An 18,147-nucleotide genomic window follows, 5' to 3' on the forward strand; every position below is an offset into this window, starting at 1 on the left:
ATTTTAAATTTAGGAACAAAAAAAATGGCCCATAGTGCAAGGTGTTCTCCCTTGTCTTAAAGCAGAATACTCTTGGGATCTTCATTTTTATAATGCTTTCAAAGAAACATTAAAGCACTTTATGGAAATGAGTAGATAAAACATTATAATAAATTAACATACCAGAAGGTATTAATCTTAAGCTGGTTTGAGGATGGGGGTGTGGACTTGTTTTGGTGTTGAAACACATATCCATTTGATCTCATTTAGTGTACTGAAACACTTAGTTAGAGGACCCCAAAGTGGGACATGAGTAGGATCCTGTGCTGTATTTTATGGCTTTAGACAAAATTTTCTGTTGCAAGGACCAGGAACATGTTAAGAGCTGCTCCTGCCATGCTGGCATGCCCAGGCTTCACTGTGGCAATTTCTAAAGCCCATGAGTTTCTTTGCCCCTGTACCCCCTTCAGCTTCTGGTACCTTCTTGGTTAGTTGTGAATGTAACCCCTTCTTTTCCTTGTTTTTAATAGAGCAAACAAAACCCACCCTGGTGCCACAGGGACTATTGATAAATGGTGCTTTCTTACCATAGGAGCAGACACAGCTGTGGTGTCACAGTCCTGTGGAGGTCCAGGTTTACCTGGGATTCCAATGGGAATTTTTAAAAGCATCTGAATTGCCTTCTGTCAGTGGTTCTTTGACAACATGCCTGTCCTTTCTCAACAATGAGATGTGAACCTGCTGCTGAAGGAAGCTGGATTACTGCTGCAGAGGTTCCCATCCTCCTTTTCTGGCAGCCTCTTTCCATCTGTGTGCTAAGTTACAAACCATGGCTGTGTGCCTGAACTGTCAGACTTGTGATCCCATTAGCAAATGCTGAGATCACATTGAAAACACTGCGCTCCAAAACTGCTTCCACAGCCTGGGATCAGCTGTGTGGCAGTGATCTTCTGTGTCTCAGAGATTGCCATGACAAAGAACTTCATGTGTCAGTAGTGATCGACTGTATATGGAATACTAACATTTATCCCCTTCCCTCAGTTCTGATATGCTGTCTCCAGCTAAAAGTGGAGCCGTTCCCAAGAAATAAAAGCAGCCTACATTTTGCTCCCAAGGTTAGCCCAGCAGAAAAGCTGCAGCAGTGTTACAGGAAATGGTGTGTCTGTGTTGTATTGCATTGGGTTTGTAACAAGCTGCTGGTATCAATGCAGGGAAAACCCAGCGCCCTTCCAGTGCAGAGCAGGTTTGCCATCACTCTTCTTCTTCTATCCTGGAAATAAAATACTTTAAGGCTATTACTGGAAGAATAATTATATTAATACATACTCCAGCTGCAAGAAACAGCCTAGTTCTCATTTTGTACAGTATTGTGTAGTGAGATACATTTCTATTACAGTATGCTTTCTCATTATCCCAGCTAAGTACAGGAAGAGCTGGGCCTTATTGGTGCCACAGCCTCCACACAGGGCGCTGCTGTGTCCCACCAACAGAGCAAACTGGAGAGTGCTGCACGGAGAAGGATGTGAAACTTGATTTAAAAGCTTCTACTTCATGTGATGTCAATGTTTTGGAACCCTGAGGATGCTTTAAAGCTTAAAGCTGACAGCACCAGACTTGTACAATACTGGTCTGTAAAGCAGGGTGTGCAGTGCCTTGCTGAGTGCTGCTGGAAATGAAAGTCTGCTCCAGAGCCATTATGACTTTACCCAGATTACTGATATGGTGTTTATAATCTGCGTAGCACCTATTGTTCTGTCAGCCAGTCTCTGGCGACACTTGCTGCTTCTTTTAATTGCTCTAGCTTCACACTGGCATTTACTCCTATTAGTAGCTGCATGCACCCGTTAGCAGGTAAGACAGCCGTACAGGACACTGCTGGTTTGATGGATTCCACCAAAAAGCACATTTGTGCTTCTGTACATACGTGTAGCTAAAACATTACTTTTCCAAAGGCTCCTTTCTGATCATTCCCTGGTTTAGATTTAAGCTCCTGTCATGTGCTTATGGGCAGCTAGTCACTAGTAGGCTCTCATTCCAGTATTGTTTAGGAACTACATTGGCTGAGCTCTGTTCTGTAGAAACACGAACAACAGATCACTCTTCTCATGTATTGTGACCTCAGAGTGAATCCTGACCTAATAAGAAATGGGAGGGGTTTGCTTAATTGTGCTGTTGGACCATGAAAGTTAAAATGTTTCCTTCTCTCTATGACTGTGGCCTGGGATACCAGTGGGTTGTGAATTGCTCTCCTTTCCTTCTGTTGTTTGCTCACCTGTCTGAAAAGAATGCTAAGAATGTGCCACTTGCAATTGAGGCCAGCACAGAGGACAGCTTCTTCAAGTGCTTTCTGCTTGCAAACACTAGCAAAGCTGGCCAGTGTTCTTCAGCTTATGTGTAACAGTGCAGTTACTGAGTGATGCTCTCCTAACCTCTGGCTCTACCTTAAATCTTCTGTGTATCTCCTACTTGCTGTATATGTGTATATGTATAATGTGCTTTTTACTACAGGATGCTTTGCATGTGGAATGGAAAATGGATTCCGAGTTTATAATGCAGATCCACTCAAAGAAAAAGAGAAACAAGGTAAAATGCTTAATTATTATACCTTGCTAGCTTTGTGTTGGAAGTTCAGCCTTGTGTATGTTTTTTTTCCAAAAAGGTTCTTGCTTTTTCATCCCCGGAAGGCTTAGAATAAAGCCTTATGAAAGAAATCCCTGCTGGTGTCAGAGGGGCTGTCACTTACACCACTGCCTTGTGAGATATTCATTTAGATGCTGCTAATTAGCATAAAGCTGACTGCTGATGAAGTTGTCTCACCTTCGTACAGCTGAAGTGCAGGAGCTGCTACTGCTGTTTGTAGTCCCAAACAGGAGATGAGTTGTCTGGCTGCTCACGAGTGGGAGAAGAGTCGCTTGCTGCAGCGCTGTCGTGTGCCATCGTGAGGAGTTGTTCTGTCCTTGTGCAGCAGTTTGGATGATTGAGCACAACAATAAAACTACCGCCCTGTTACTGGAGACCTGAACATAAAGCTGCTTGTACTTGTGTAGAGCACTGCTTGCAAGAGCACTGTGAATTCAGACCTCTCATACTCGTGCTCTAAGCTATATATTCTCTTTATGCTTAAAAAATCTGGGCGCATCTCAAAGCACTAAGCACACTATTGTGCTTCACAGGAAGGTTTCGATGTTAACAGGTAATGGGGTTTTATCAGCAGGCATTCAACTGAGTCACAGGGAGGGAGAATGAAATCCAGATGTGATTCTGACCTTAAGTGCAGAAGGAAAGCTGATACAGTGAACAGGTTTCCCTGTGCTGTCACTGTGGTGATAAACTAGAACATAGATTTATAAGAGGAGAAATGTATTTTAAACAGCACTGCAGTTCCTATGAACCCAGGCATGCTTTTAGTGCTGTAAGAGATTTCAGTCATAATACATGTGACAAAAGCTGACAAATGATTTTCTGTTCCTAGTAGTAAACTCTTCTACAAATATCATGCATTCAAACTACCATCCGTGGCAGTATGCTGCAGATTCAGAAGTCAGTTTGAAGTCCTGTTGAGGTCGTTGTCAAAACTCTCCCTGATAGCAGCTCTGAATATAGAAGACTGTTGTGAAATGTTTCCTGTCTTCAGTGTTGCGTGGTCAAGTACAACATAAACTGCTAACCCAGATGTGTGGTAGTGCCTCTTAATGTCTAACTGAATCTCCCTTAATCCTATCATTTGTGCACATGTCTAAATCTTTCCATTGTAGGACCTCCACTCTCGTCCCCTGATGTTTTTGCTGTTCTTTCACATCCCTGTTTCTGACAGCAATTCTCAATTGATTACTTGTGAGATCTCTGCTTTCTCTGTAGCTTTGGAAAAGCTAACTAGTTTCATCATTTCTTACTGGAATGTGTCACTTGTGGAGGTATTGGGCAGTCTGTTAAATAAAAGGTTTGGGTTTTGACTTGGATCATCTGAAGGCTGCAGTTGTGGCCTCTCTTCCTGGTAGCTGGATGCCAGGCTTCCCTCTAAGCTACGTGAACAAAACCAAGACCCAACTCAAATGGCATCAAATGGCAAATCCTCTGCTTGATACTTGATTCTTCCACTATCATAGGATCTTATTCTACTTCCCCTGCAATTAAGGTTATATGAAGAAGAAAACAAAAGTAGAACTGTATTCCTAGCAGTAAATAAGACACAGCCTGTACCAACTGCACTGTTTTTCACTACGTGTTCTGCATTGTGTACAGCTTGAGTGGAGGCTCTCTGCAGGTGGACCGTTCTTCTCAGGTGTCCTAACAGCTGTGGGCATACCCTGAGAACAGAAGTAAAGATTCTATTTCAGTCACACGTGTACATTTTGTCTTCTTTCCTCAAATCCACCAAGATTATGAAGGCAAGTCCCCTTGCACATAAAGAACTTCATGACCTTGTTGGTCATAATATTTGGTATTTTTTAAGTCCCATTGGCATAGTAGAGCAACGCCAGACCCAAACTGTGTACGTGAGGGCAATTAGCTGGGGAAGGAATTTGAATTAGCCACTCATTCTTTCTAAACATATTTACAACATTAGTGTATAATAGAAATGATCACGCTCCCTTGATCTGCTCTCATGCAGCATGTTTCTATAGAATTTTAACATCTTGCTGATTTCTCCTGTATGTGAAATGAGGGCTGTCCCAGCTGACAAGAACAGCAGTGATCCGAGCTGTGAAGAACAAAGCAAGTTTACTGTGATTCCTGGTCTTAAATAAAACAAACCAACCCTTCTCAGTCACGCGGTGCTCGGGTTTGCCTTGTCTATCACCTCCACTCGGAGGATCCTGTTTTTGGTTTCGGTATGAGGGTAAGAAGGTACCATTCTTTGTGGATGCCTGAGCAGCATGGTGGATAACTTGAACTCCTCTGTAACTCTGGTAGCAATTAAAAGGCATTTTAACAGGCACTTCTAAATGAAATACATTTGTTTTCCAGAATTTCTAGAAGGCGGTGTTGGCCATGTGGAGATGTTATTTCGCTGCAACTACTTAGCACTAGTAGGAGGAGGAAAGAAGCCCAAGTACCCACCCAACAAAGGTACTGACTTGAGTCTCACGGAACAGTTTGCAAACATTTGTCTTGCTAAGCTGTGTGAAACCACTGGGCCTGAACCCTAGCCTTGAGATGGGCCCTTGTGTTCTGAAGGTTGGAAGGGAAGGGCTGTTGCAGCAGCTCTCAGTATTTGTTAACAAACAGTTATCTGCAGTCTCTCAGACTCATTGCAGTGACAAAGGCTGTGCTTGGTTTGCTTTGCAAAGGGATTCGTGGCTCAGCAGCTCTGGGGGGAAATCGCCTTTGGTTGGCAGGGTTGGTATGGAAACTTTGCCTTATTGGGAGGGCTATCAATGAAATAAAGAAATAGAGGAAAAAAAAAAGTCTTCAGTTGGAAGATATTTTTATTATCAGCTTTTGCAATTTGAGTTTTCCAGCCCCTGCCTGTAGGAGACATAGAATGGGTTGGTGGGTTGGTGTTAGGCAGAATGCCAACCTCTGACTGCTTCACTGCTGAAGGCACCTCTTGGTCTTCTCAGAAACTAGAAGTTGTTCTAATAGAGACTCTATGGATCTTCAGCTATGCTTTGGTGAACTAACACAATCATCTCTGCACTGTTCCAGTAATGATCTGGGATGACCTGAAGAAGAAGACTGTCATTGAGATAGAATTTTCTACAGAAGTCAAAGCAGTTAAGCTGCGAAGAGACAGGTAGGTGCAGCACTTGTTCCAAATGGTTGGCCTTATAGATTGTATGAGCAGCTCTTACTCATTTCCAGCTGTTTACAGAAATAAAAAGTTTTGCTGTAACACTTAGCTTTCATTGCTGATGTTCTTTATTTAAAGCAGGATCTTGGGGCAAGTGTTTAGGTCAACAGATCACAGCTGGAGTATATCTGAAACCTGATAAAAAGCCTGTAGGACTTTGTGGCCTTCTTTCAGAGGGCTGTGTTCTCATATGGCTGCTGCTGACAGTGGTGTCTGTAGGTATGGTGTGTGAGGTGAAATCAAGTGAATCTCTAGAACAAGAGCATTTGTTAGCAGCTGGAGTCCTGTGTCTGTGTGGGCGGACGGGTTCTGCTGCTACAGCTTCAGATAAAAGTGCTTTGCAGGCTCATAGTTGTGTGGTTTTTTGTTTTTTTTTTTGCAGGGCTGGGAGTCTGTAGAGTAGGAACAAATTACAGTCGTTAAATCTGTTGAAAGCCTCTGCAGATCTGAATTAATACATGTCTGTCTTCTACCTTCCACCAAGTCATAGGAACTTCTTGTGTCTTTCAGAATTGTGGTAGTCCTGGATTCCATGATTAAAGTTTTCACATTCACACACAATCCCCACCAGCTGCACGTCTTTGAAACCTGCTACAACCCTAAAGGTTCGTGCTATGTGTGGGCTGGGGAATGGAAGCAGTTTTATTTAGTTCTTGCAATGCTGTAGATGCCTGATTTTGTTTCGCTTAGTAAATGATTAAACACTTTACTTACAACAACGTAGCCATGGCCTTTGAAGGTGATCTGTGTTTATAAAATGGTTGTTAAATTATATCCACATTTGGCACTGAAAAGCTTTTTCTTCTACCCCTATAATACCACTGGTTTGATTTCTCTAGGATGCTTTCTTATGTAAAGCATCTGTGAACATAATGCATTTTGTGCTGAAATTATCAACAACCAAATATTCAAGGGCATAATTCCTCTTTTCTAATGAGGGTAGAACTGTCTGGAGACTTGTTCTCTACAGTGTCAAAAAGAGACTAATCAGCAAGGGATGACTTTGGTCTCTTGTTGAAATGAATTGAATTGGAAATGTCAGCCAGTGTTCTGGATAGGCTGAAGCGCAGGGACAGCAGCTCTGGCATGGGTGGGCAGGGCTGAGGTTTGGCTTAAGGAATAGGTCAGTTGCAGTGCCTTTACTTATCAAAAAACAGAACTGCTTTCTGGAAGAGCCTTGAGAGTGAAGAGATGAGCTTGTTTCCAGGTCAGCTGCACGCCTGTGATGAGCTTTGTTAAGTGCAGGTCTAAAACTGGAGAAGTAAATGCTGGCTGAGTGGAAATCTAAACGAAAGTGTCACCTGCTGTAAACTCTTTGCTCTCTTAAGCTGCTAAGGAGACTTTTATTTTATTTTATTTTAAAATAGCTTTGCTCTACCAGACTGACAGAGCGGATCTCTGAAAGCACCCAGATGTTGAACAGCAAATAGATTACTTTGAAAGTAATGATGGAGTGAGTTAAAATTATGCTGTGCTCCTTCTTTATGATGTGCACCTGTGGATGGATCATATTTTGGGATTCTGCAATAGCAGTAGCCATTAAAAGGAATTTCTGATTGACCACTTATGCTTCTTTGTTCTCCAATTACTAATATTTTACAAACTTGTTTGAACAATGCATTAGGTTGTGGAAGCTACAAAGTTATTTTCCTTTTTTGTTTTTCAGGTCTCTGTGTCCTTTGTCCAAATAGTAATAATTCTCTCCTTGCGTTTCCTGGCACACACACTGGGCACGTGCAGATCGTGGATCTGGCCAACACAGAGAAGCCTCCCGTGGACATACCGGCTCACGAAGGCGTCCTGAGCTGTATAGCATTAAACCTGCAGGGAACAAGAATTGCAACAGCATCAGAAAAAGTAAGAACAATGACCACGTACCTCTGACTTACTGTCCATTCTAGTGTAGGAACTCTTCCAAAATAGGAAGTTGTGTCCTCTCGTGGGAAAGGCATAGATGTAACTAACTGGTCCATTTGTCTTTGAAATATACTTTTTTCTTTACTGCTTCTTCAGGATACCCAAACAGCAATGGAAATGCAGCACTTGAGGCAGCATTCAAATTCTAGCTGACTGTAGCTCTGACCCTTCAGTGAAATTCGTATGAAATTTGGCTCAAGCAGTTCATCAGTTCATGCTTTCTTCAGTAAATACTATTTAGTGGATTTTCTTTGTTTTGCTTTTTTTGGTTAGTTGTTGTTTTTTTAAAGACCTTTGTTAGGTCCTATTTAAGTTTTCTTTGCTCACTGGCTTTAAAGTTACACATGCAAACAGGACTGTTATAGTGGAGGACTGCAGTTTTCCTCATAGCACACTGCAGGCGTTTTTATAGTGTGCAAAAATAAATCAGTAAAAAGGTTACTGGAGTACTGACAGCACTTTGTGTGGGCTTGAATTTCATCGGGCTAGAGAGTTCAATACGCTGACAAAACCCTGGCATTCCTGCATAGTACAGATCACTTTGGGATTGATGCAGACATGTAGAGGGAACACACAGCGAGTTGTAGACCTGTGTCCCCTTATGGGTGTCAGTGGAGTCAGCCTAGTGAGCTTCCTCTTCCCAGGCAGGGCTCCCACTGTCCCAGTGAGCATAAGGCAGGTGTGTAAGGGGGAAGCTGGGTGCTTGCTACCTTCTTTCCCTCAACTACAGTGAGTTTCTCAAGGATGATCTAACTTAATTCAACCAGTGTTTGGAATAGGTTCTGCTGTACAACCTGTTGTTCAAAGAAGCTTGCAGAAAAGCAGTCATAGTCTCTCTTAACTAGGCATAGCTATTGGAATTCTTCTGAATAGAGCTCTTCAAGCTGCAAACTCCACTGCTAAAAAGAATAATGAGCTACTGGATGATGCTAAGAGACTATTCTTGTGGTTTGCAGTTGTTTTTCTTTTAGATAGAGAATAAGCTCAAACAGCACTTTCAGACAATTTGTTTCAGGCAAACAGCCATATTGAACATACTGTATGTCCTAATACAATGCTTGATTCCTTCTCAAGGGGACCCTCATAAGAATATTTGATACTTCATCAGGGCATTTAATCCAGGAGCTGCGCAGAGGATCACAGGCAGCCAATATATACTGGTATGTTTAATTGCTTCTGCTTTGTCTTCTTTGGGTGGTGTTACACTTGGGGAATGGCAGCCAAGCCTCTTTCAAAAAGCAAAGGAGAGCTGCACTGCTATGGGCACAAAGCAAAACACTTTTGGTGGTCAGAGGGCCCAGGGCCACGCTGGGTGCTGACTGCACTGTGCTGCTTCCTCTGCTCAGTATGGGTGAGGAAGAGCCATAGCAGTGGGACCGTGCCTAGGGGTAGCCCTTGATAGATGCACATTTCTGCATAGAATGGGCTGTAGCTGGGTGGGAACTTCACACGGGAATACGGGGAAGGCAGCAATGCAGCTGAATGCAGAGAGACCAGGAGGGTGAGTACCTGGGGTGAGCATAACGTTTATCATAACACACTGCCACCCTATGTACAAGAGCCTGAGGCAGAAGTTTGACTCAGTCCACTGCCCGAAACACTTTCCAGCGAAGGGGGGGAAAACTGCTTTCTTTCATTTAGCCTTGGCCTTTGGGTGTAGAAATGTTTCACATTGTATTAAATTCCAACCTGTCTGCTGATTGGAGCAGCAACTGTGCATTTTCTTTTAGTACAAGTGGCAGAACAGATCACGCCAGTTGTGTCCATCCCAGGGCAGTCTGCAGCTTGAATTTACTGATAAACCAGGTCCTCTACGTTCTGATGTATGTACTTACCCCTGAAGGGGGTGTTCATTCCAGTCAGCAAAACTGCACTGAACTGGAGGAGCCATTAACACCTCCCCTGGCAGGATAACAGCTGCCCCAGACAACAGCATAAGTGAGATTGTACACACAGGAAATGGAGATACGTTTCAATGGAAATACTGCAGCTGTCCTTATTCTCTACAGCATTAACTTCAATCAGGATGCTTCCTTAATCTGCGTATCCAGTGACCATGGCACAGTACATATTTTTGCTGCAGAAGACCCCAAAAGAAATAAGCAGTCAAGGTAGGTTTTAAGCCATTCCGAGGCCTTTGTGGAGGGAATGGCTGCCCTTGCAATAAAGCACTGGGCCTGTCAGGTAATGGCTCCCTGAGCAACAGCAACAACCAATACCTACACCACTTGAGCTGTTAATAGTAATCTGTTGTTCTGCTTGAATATAATCGCAAATTTAGGACTGCTTAGCAACTGCTGTGTTTCTGCCCTTCATGGAGCTGTAGAGTTCTTCCAGTGGGATGGTGGGGTTTTTCCAGTGATTGAGGAATTTATTCTTAGCATGATCATACTGTGGTAGTTACACAAAGGAATCTCTACTAAAATCAGCAGTTTTGGCAGTCTCATAAAACCATGGAAAGCCAGAAAGGTAGTTGTACAGTCACCCTTCCCTGGGAGCAGAACTGTATATATTGCCTGATGCTTAGCTGAAGGAAACAGAAAGGCAGTCAGTAACAGTAGGAGCCCTGAGACTTGTTCAGATCTGCTAGCAGTTCTAAATCAACACTAGTCAACACTTTACTGAGTTGTCTGTTTCTTTTTTTTTTTCTTCCTTTCAGTTTGGCCTCTGCCAGCTTTCTCCCCAAGTACTTCAGTTCCAAATGGAGTTTCTCCAAATTTCAGGTTCCCTCAGGCTCTCCGTGCATTTGTGCCTTTGGAACAGAGCCAAATGCTGTCTTAGGTGAGTACTGGGGGGTCCTCCAGGTTCTGTCTGGAGAAGCAGATTTTGCACCATGCTTGCTTTGAGCTGGAAGGAGTTTTCAGATGAGACAACGTGGCATGTCAGGTGTGAGCAGGAGCTGCTGCTGCCAGACTGGGCTGAGGGCCTGCTCACAGTGCAGCCGCCTGGCAGGCTGTCTGAGCTGACAGACGCTGCCTGAGGACCAATTTATCTCAGGCTTTTCAGATTCTTGCAGAACACCTCTGTCAGTATAAACGAGGTAAGAGAACAGCACTTCTCAAACAGCTGAACTGAAAATGACTTTGTTTTTGTTTCAGCAATATGTGCAGATGGCAGCTACTACAAGTTCTTATTCAACCAAAAAGGGGAATGCTCAAGGGATGTCTATGCTCAGTTTCTAGAAATGACCGATGACAAGCTTTGACTGAAGTGAGGGAGTGCACAGGTCAAAGTACTGCCTTGGCTATTCTGCATCTTTGGGAGGACAGTATATGAATGTCCAATGCTGATCAAGAAGTTTAGCAGACCTCAGTGAGAAGCCTGGCCCACCATGATCAGAACAAGCTCTGAAGTAGGGAACTACATTTGTTTATTCTCATTTCTGCAAGCTTTCATCATTAAAATCTCTTTGGATTACTGTCATCAACTCAAGTTTTCAAGTTGTGGCTTTCAACAAGCTTGTGCCTATTGGGTTTCTCTTTAAACTGTGAAATGACTTCAGTTAAAACACGAGTGCCTGCCACACTGAAAGATCTGCAGGGGGCTGTGCAAATGTCAGGACTAGTCTTAGAAAAAGGGATGTGAAAGCAGAAGATTTTAGGCAGTGCTGGAAGTGGGGGGCAATACTTCCACTCAAACCCATATATAACTCCACCAGCCGGGCTAGAAAAGGACTTCAGCCTTTCCCTGAACACATCTTAGTGTACCAGAGGAGAGGAGAAGTGTGTAGCCAGAAGAGACTGTAGCTTGAGCCGTGTTCATTGGCTGGGGGTCGTCCTGTGGCTACAGCTCACTGCTCTTGTCCACCTGCCCACGGTGGCTCAGTTGAATGATCAGCACTAAAGGTCAAAAGGTGCCAAACTGTACATAGTAGCTGAAGGCACGTTTAGGCATTTGCTGACCCAACTACCCTCTCCTCAGTGCGTGGAGCAAGCAGCCAGGACACGGGCATGGGGAACTCCTGCAGCTGTAGAGGCAGTTCCTTCTGTAAGGGAACAGCCATTCCAGGTTTAGAAAGAAAAAACCACCACCCGTGGTCCTGGTGGCACAACTGTACTGATTGCTTGGAAAATTCCTGTACTTCAACTGGAAGAGTGGAGTGGCTGCTTACACATCCAGCGCAATACATGAACCAGGTGGCACAGAGCAGACTGCTCTGCACTGGCTTTAAATGTGCTAAAGTTTTTTTTCTTTGAGATGTGTATTGCATTACGTTTACCTAAAGAGGGGTAGGTTAGAATAAATCAGTTGAAAACTCTTTCCCCAAGTTGTGCAGCAGTTAAGATTTAATGCTGAGTTAAGGCACAAAATACTAAACTAGGAACTGAAATAGACACGAGCTCTCAGCACTTGGGGGAGGGAAGTCTTGCTCTTCTGAAATTTAATTTCACAGATGCTTCAAATCTGACATCCCGGTTCACATTAAGATTGTTTAGGTGCAGACTCTCTAAATTTGACAAGTTTCTTTTAGTGTCATGTAACATACTGAGGACTAACTTCTACGCAGATTTCGATGTCGAGGTTGCATGTTGCTTTTATGTGTATTTAATCACAAATTGTTTTGCACACTTATTTGTAATATGTTATTTCTTTTAAATAAAAGTGACTAATTTTGCTGTAATCATGATCACACCCGAAGTTCCTGTTGCTGCAGGCTTTAGGGAATATTCAACTGAGCAAACAGTGCTGGCTGGTGGAGGACAGACAGATTCACGCTGCCTGGTGCCTGGTAATGCAGGCCCTGAAGTACAGAAATTGCTGCCTAGGAAATGTATGCTGCTATTTATACCAGAATGAGACCATCTCAGCCCCAGTCCCACTTCCAGTGCAGACCAGTGCTGTTCTGGTATCCCACTACTGCATCACTGTTTACTGCACCATCCCTATGTGCTGCTGTTCTGAAGCTCACCCTTAACTGCTGCATTAGCAGAATGACTGGACTGCGGTCTCCCTGGACTGCAGGAAGCTATCAGAAACTGTTCTCTAAGGATGATCCTTTCTCTCTGCTGCAACAATATCCACTGCAGAAAGCTGCTCGTGATCAGTCAGTCAGCTGCACAAAGCAAGGAAATTAACTAAACATGAAGCCTTCTGCACACTGCTTTGAAGGTTTCACATCTCGTCATCTACTGAAGCACCATCCCCTGACCTCCCTTCAATCAACCATAGCGGTGACCAGAAAAGCTATGAGCAGATTGCTTGGATAATTAAAGCTCTTCCAAACATAAAACGTGTCCTGTTCTGGTGTGACACCAACTACAAACCCAAACACTGACGTACTGACAATGGAATCCATAGCACATGGCTAAATATACTGACTGCAGTGCCACGGCCTCATTCTACATCTTCACAGCCATTGAAAACGAGGTAAAAATGGATGTTCCCACCTGCTGCAGGCTGCTCAGCCAGTGCTTCCTTACATCACTTTTGGGTGCAGAACATTAAGTACATAATTCTAACCGAAAACTATTGCAGTAGAGCAATACTTGATCAACGTACCTCTACAACCAAATTAACAGTATTTTAGTTACTCTCTCCAAAAGGACACAATACTTGAAGAATGAGACCACGTATCCACCCTGCTGATTTATTTATGGCACCGCACTGCTGAAGCATCCAGTTACACTGAAGCTCAGAACTAACAGTGGCACCAGCACAGCCCCCTGCACCGCCTCACAGCGATACTCACCCGTGTTCCAGCCCTGACAAAGACACGTCTGGTCCTCCTGGGCAGGCTGTCAGGACTTGCTTTGTTCACATGGAGGAGCACGCACTGAACAGAAGGCAACTGTAGGACCAGAGTAACCAACTGGCTGCCTTGTGAGCAAGGCAAACTGTCAGAGGTCTGTTCTACGTGACAAAAGAGGATTAAATACATTTCAAAATGACAAATTGTCAGCTAGAGGTGAGCATCACCATCTACAGATCCAATAGCATTTGTTCCTTTCAGTGCAGCTACCCATAGTGCTGGCTGCATCTGCTGGCAGCCAGGATTAAGGTGCACATTTTGTAAGCAAGTCTGAAGTTACCACTATTCCTGAAAAGCAGTGTGTTTCTACCAGCAATAGGATTTAAGTTACTATCATCTTAGTTTTTGTTTGTTGTTATTTACACATAACCAAACACCACCTCTCCCTGGTTTTCTTCTCTCTTTCCATAGTGGCTGTGTCACACCACAGTCCTGAAAGGAAAACCAGATTAGCAATTAATTTCCAGGTAATTCCAAATATTTGCCAGCAGGCACCAGAAGCCACAGCCACATCTGTACCAAAGTCCAATCCCTGAGCTACCGCCGCTCTCTGGCTGCATCCCTGACATCAGCATCAAATGCCAGCACGGGGCTTCTCATGGATTAAGATGAGGAAAGATAGGGAAAAAGAAAATGCAAGTTGGGCTTGAATAATAGCTGGGGAAGAAAACAGCTCTACAAAGATGAGAAAGACACATGGTTAAAGCAGGCCCTGCACTTCCCTATTTCAGATGCTCTCTTTATCAATTAATTTTGTGTCAGGCTTTAAAACAAAACAATCGTTTCAGGAAGCTCAGCAGACCTGGGCAAAATATTACAGCTTATTATTATGTAATAAATAAAGGCCTCACTCTTTACATACCAAGCAACTGAAGATTCGCAGTAAGAGTGTTACACCATGTAGTTAAGACAAGTACAGAAAGGTTAATGGAACTGGATATGGTGTAAATGCTACTGTATATCTATCTCACAACTATAAAATTGCACACTGTATAAATCAGAGTGACTTCCAACCTCTTCCAACCAAAACTTACCTTTTTGGGAAAACAGAATCAATTTACAACACACATTCTAACACAAACTGTTACCTGAAGTTCCACTTACGGAGTGAGGTAATTATAAAAGCTAGAAGTTTAAAATGAACCTGTATTACAAATACCATCAAAGGGAGCATAAAAGTCCTCCCAGCTTTGCCTCCCAGCCAACAGTGTGCATTGCGAAGCACTTCACAAAGCAGGAGTGCTCTCAGGTCTGAGGGAATAGCGTTGTATTCACCTGCATCACCAGAAGGAAGGCTGGCACAAGGAGGGCTGCTGCTGTTACGCTTCACACACACAGATAATTGCAGCAGGTGGGTGAGGAGGCAGTGCAGCAGCTCCAAACTGAGACAACACACTGACCAGAAGCAGCTTTTCATCTCAGCCCATCCACAGCCCTCTGGCTCTCATGGAAGACTCAGCATTGCTTGGCTGTATGAGACACCCCACAAGCCCATGAGGACGTCCAGCACGAGGACAGAGCTGTCACACCCAAAGGCAAAGATACCATCTGTCCAGACGCCGCCTCCTTCCCCATCCCCACATTGGTGCTGGCTGTAAGCCGGGGCCACAACACAGAAACAAAGCTGGTGGGAAGGCTGGGAGCCACGTCACGGAAGGACACAACATGCTGGCAGTGCAGATAAACACATCTGTCACCAGAATTAAATGCGTGGTTGGGTCTGCTGTATATTAAAATTCTCAATCTGTTTTAAAAAGGGAGGGGCAGTGAGGAAAGCGACCAGACACAACGAAAATTAGATCAGATTCCTGAATCTTTTACACCTTGCAGCAAACTCAATGACAGGCAATGAAAATCAGGGCAGCTCTAAAGAAAATTAAGCTGGGTTGTTGGTTTGTTTTTTTAGTTGTTCTTAAATTCTGATTAGAACAGTGTATGCTGTTTGCTTATACTCAGCCATTTTCAAGGACTACGCATAAGCTTTCAGCAGAAAGAACACCAAACCGGCTGCCCAGGAGCACAAGAGGAAATCACACCGCGCACTGCAAAACACAGAAGTTAACAGGTGACTGTTTTCTAAATGAAAAATCTCCGTAAGCAAGAACCACCTCAAGAAATTTTCTGTTTGCAAAAGAAAAACCACGTTGATTCCAGGAGTCCATGGCTAAGAGCAGTTTCAGAAAGGTCAGGAGCATCAGCTGAAACGCAGCAGTGTGACAGCTGTGCCATTCAGCCTGCAATACCACGTGGGAAGCACTGCTGTATCAACCAGGGGAAGCACATAACTGCATACACAACAGGGTGCAACGCTCCTGGACAGCCCCACTACCCAGCCTAGTGCCGTGCCAGGCAGAGGACCCTGCACCCGACAAGCAGATGAGAGATGATCCCAAAGGAGCGCTGTCAGTGTCACCACAAGCATGTCGCTGTAAGGAAAAGGTGAGCGGTGTTCTCATATTGCACAGCTTTACTGAAGGGTTTATCCATCCGAGCAAAGCTCCAAACCCCACACAACCAATGTGTGCCAACAGCAGCACTACAAAATGGGACCCAAAGCACATCCACACATCCCTGTGCTCAGCGAGTCCCAGCTGCTGCCACACCAACTGCGCTTCCTCAGCACTGCCAGCAGCCTCTGCACCATCGGCACGACGTTGTACATGTTACACAGTTGTTCAAACACACTTGTTGAGTCATTCCAACTTAGTTAATTTGCTGAATAAAATTTAATTTTATTTAAAAAAATCTTATACACTATTATTCACCTAGCCCTAGTTGTGAACAGATTCTCACTTCTGAAAATAAACCACATTCTAATCGATTCATTCAACACCAAATTAAATTACTAGTACTGGATTTTGTTTTCTTAAAAAAAGTATGTTAAAACTTTACTTTTTTATTTTTAAAACCTCTAAAGAAAATCTTGCAGTTTTACAGAAATGGTTTTTTTCAGGTTATGCTCTTTTTTTAAATGCCTGTTATAAATTCAACTTGTGTAGAGTTCTGTTGTTGTTTTTTAAATAGATTTTTAATATGTATTATCTGCAGAGACATCATTGTAACAGTTCCATTTTGTGGATGAACACAAAACTTGTACAGATTTCTCATATTTGGTCTTTAGGTAAATAGTTCCAAAAGCTGCCTCAATAAACCACTCCAAACTGTTCAGTCCGTCGAGAAAACACAGTTCTTTTCCTTTCGTAGGGAAAAGGAAATATAAATAATGCATCATTATTACAGAAAGTGACAAAAATCAGGTTCAAATCAAGCCGGCAGTGCAGCGTTCACTCACCGTGCTGCGTGAAGAAATAAGACATGATGTGAACTGAAGACTGAACAGCAGCCTTACGCTCAGCTCGCGTTTTTTACTGTAAAGTGGAATCTATTACCACAATTAAAGTGAGAAATTGCCACTACATTTTAAAATGTTCAACTGCAGAACACACACTTAAGTCTTCTTTATTGTAATCATACGGTAGCCACTGTTAGAAAACCACAACAGCTACTGTGGATGGAGACCCCCGGGTCAGTGTATGACATCAAAAGTGTTACGGAGAAAACTGGTCAGATTAATTCCTACGGATGGGTGCTTAAGCTTAAAAATATCGAATATACCTCTGACAAGATAATTTTAACTCTCTTTTTAAAAGGACTCGTGATAAAGAATTTTATCTTTTCTAAATGAAGAACAGTCTGTTATCTTAAACATACACAATATTAAGCGAGACTCTCGTTTTACTTTAGACTGGAAAAATATGCCAGGGACAGTCAAAGTCAACACAAAGTAACAAACAGCAAAAGGTAGCAGAGAGAGAAACATAAGTGCAGCTCTGGTCAAATTCATAGCAGTTCTTTACGTCAGTTAACGGCTCATTTACATCGTAATTTCTAATCAGTTACATGCAAGCCCAAAGAAGCATTTGATCACTACACATGGTAATAAAATTTGATTAAATTTATCAGGCAACTGCTAAAATATGAAAATTTGCAGATGTAATAAAGTAGCTTTATCTGAACTTTAAGAGGACAGACAAAAGTAAATCATTCCATCGGTTAAAAAAACCCTACATTCAGTTTTTTACCAAACAAAATTTCACATGAAAAGTATTGTGTGATTCCAAAGTTTCCGGAGTAGAAATGGAGTGATTTGAAATGTCAAAGACCCCATCGTTTTGCAAAGAAATGAAAATACACCTCAAAAATTTCTAATTCCACATGTGAACAACAAAATACTGCATATCTACCAACAACTGCATTGGGTAGGTCATTATGAAAGGCTAGCTGCCAAGATGTAGGAAATGGCTCCTTGCCTCTGTTCCCTTTGAGGAATATACAATCGTTTGAAACCAGTTCACACTAAGCGCTTATCATGCTGCCGTTACACTGAGATGCTCAGTCCTTAAAATCATCTGATAAAGATTTTTTTAAAGCTGCAGCCCTCCCCAGCACTGTACTTCTCAGCGTACACAGTTCATAGGGGGCAGGGAGGAGCGGGGTCACAGCCTCTGGAACAACATGTTTTGCAGTTTGACTTTAAGTTACCAAGTTTTAAGGCCACCTGTGTTGGTTTATTTTTCAGTGCTGAACGTTGAAGTCTGATCACAGGGCCCCTTTCCCCACTGCGTGAGAACATGTTCCAAGATTTTAGGTGTTATATTTAAGTGTCTCCTTTTGGCACCACGGAGTTTGTTGTTGTTGTTTTTTTTTT

The 18,147-nt window shown here is 43.1% G+C and overlaps 1 protein-coding gene across 1 annotated transcript; it reads left to right on the forward strand.

Annotated features, from left to right (window-relative positions):
* Positions 1-1,855: 1,855 nt before the first annotated feature.
* Positions 1,856-12,311, forward strand: WDR45B (WD repeat domain 45B). The gene is made up of 10 exons (XM_010721247.3): positions 1,856-2,208; positions 2,488-2,562; positions 4,948-5,049; positions 5,629-5,716; positions 6,284-6,378; positions 7,440-7,630; positions 8,765-8,850; positions 9,700-9,801; positions 10,350-10,471; positions 10,789-12,311. The coding sequence occupies exons 1-10, from the start codon at positions 2,187-2,189 to the stop codon at positions 10,893-10,895; spliced, it is 990 nt and encodes a 329-aa protein (XP_010719549.2). The 5' UTR covers positions 1,856-2,186; the 3' UTR covers positions 10,896-12,311.
* Positions 12,312-18,147: the final 5,836 nt, after the last annotated feature.

Source organism: Meleagris gallopavo, chromosome 20, assembly GCF_000146605.3.
Source record: "Meleagris gallopavo isolate NT-WF06-2002-E0010 breed Aviagen turkey brand Nicholas breeding stock chromosome 20, Turkey_5.1, whole genome shotgun sequence".
Taxonomy (NCBI): domain Eukaryota; kingdom Metazoa; phylum Chordata; class Aves; order Galliformes; family Phasianidae; genus Meleagris; species Meleagris gallopavo.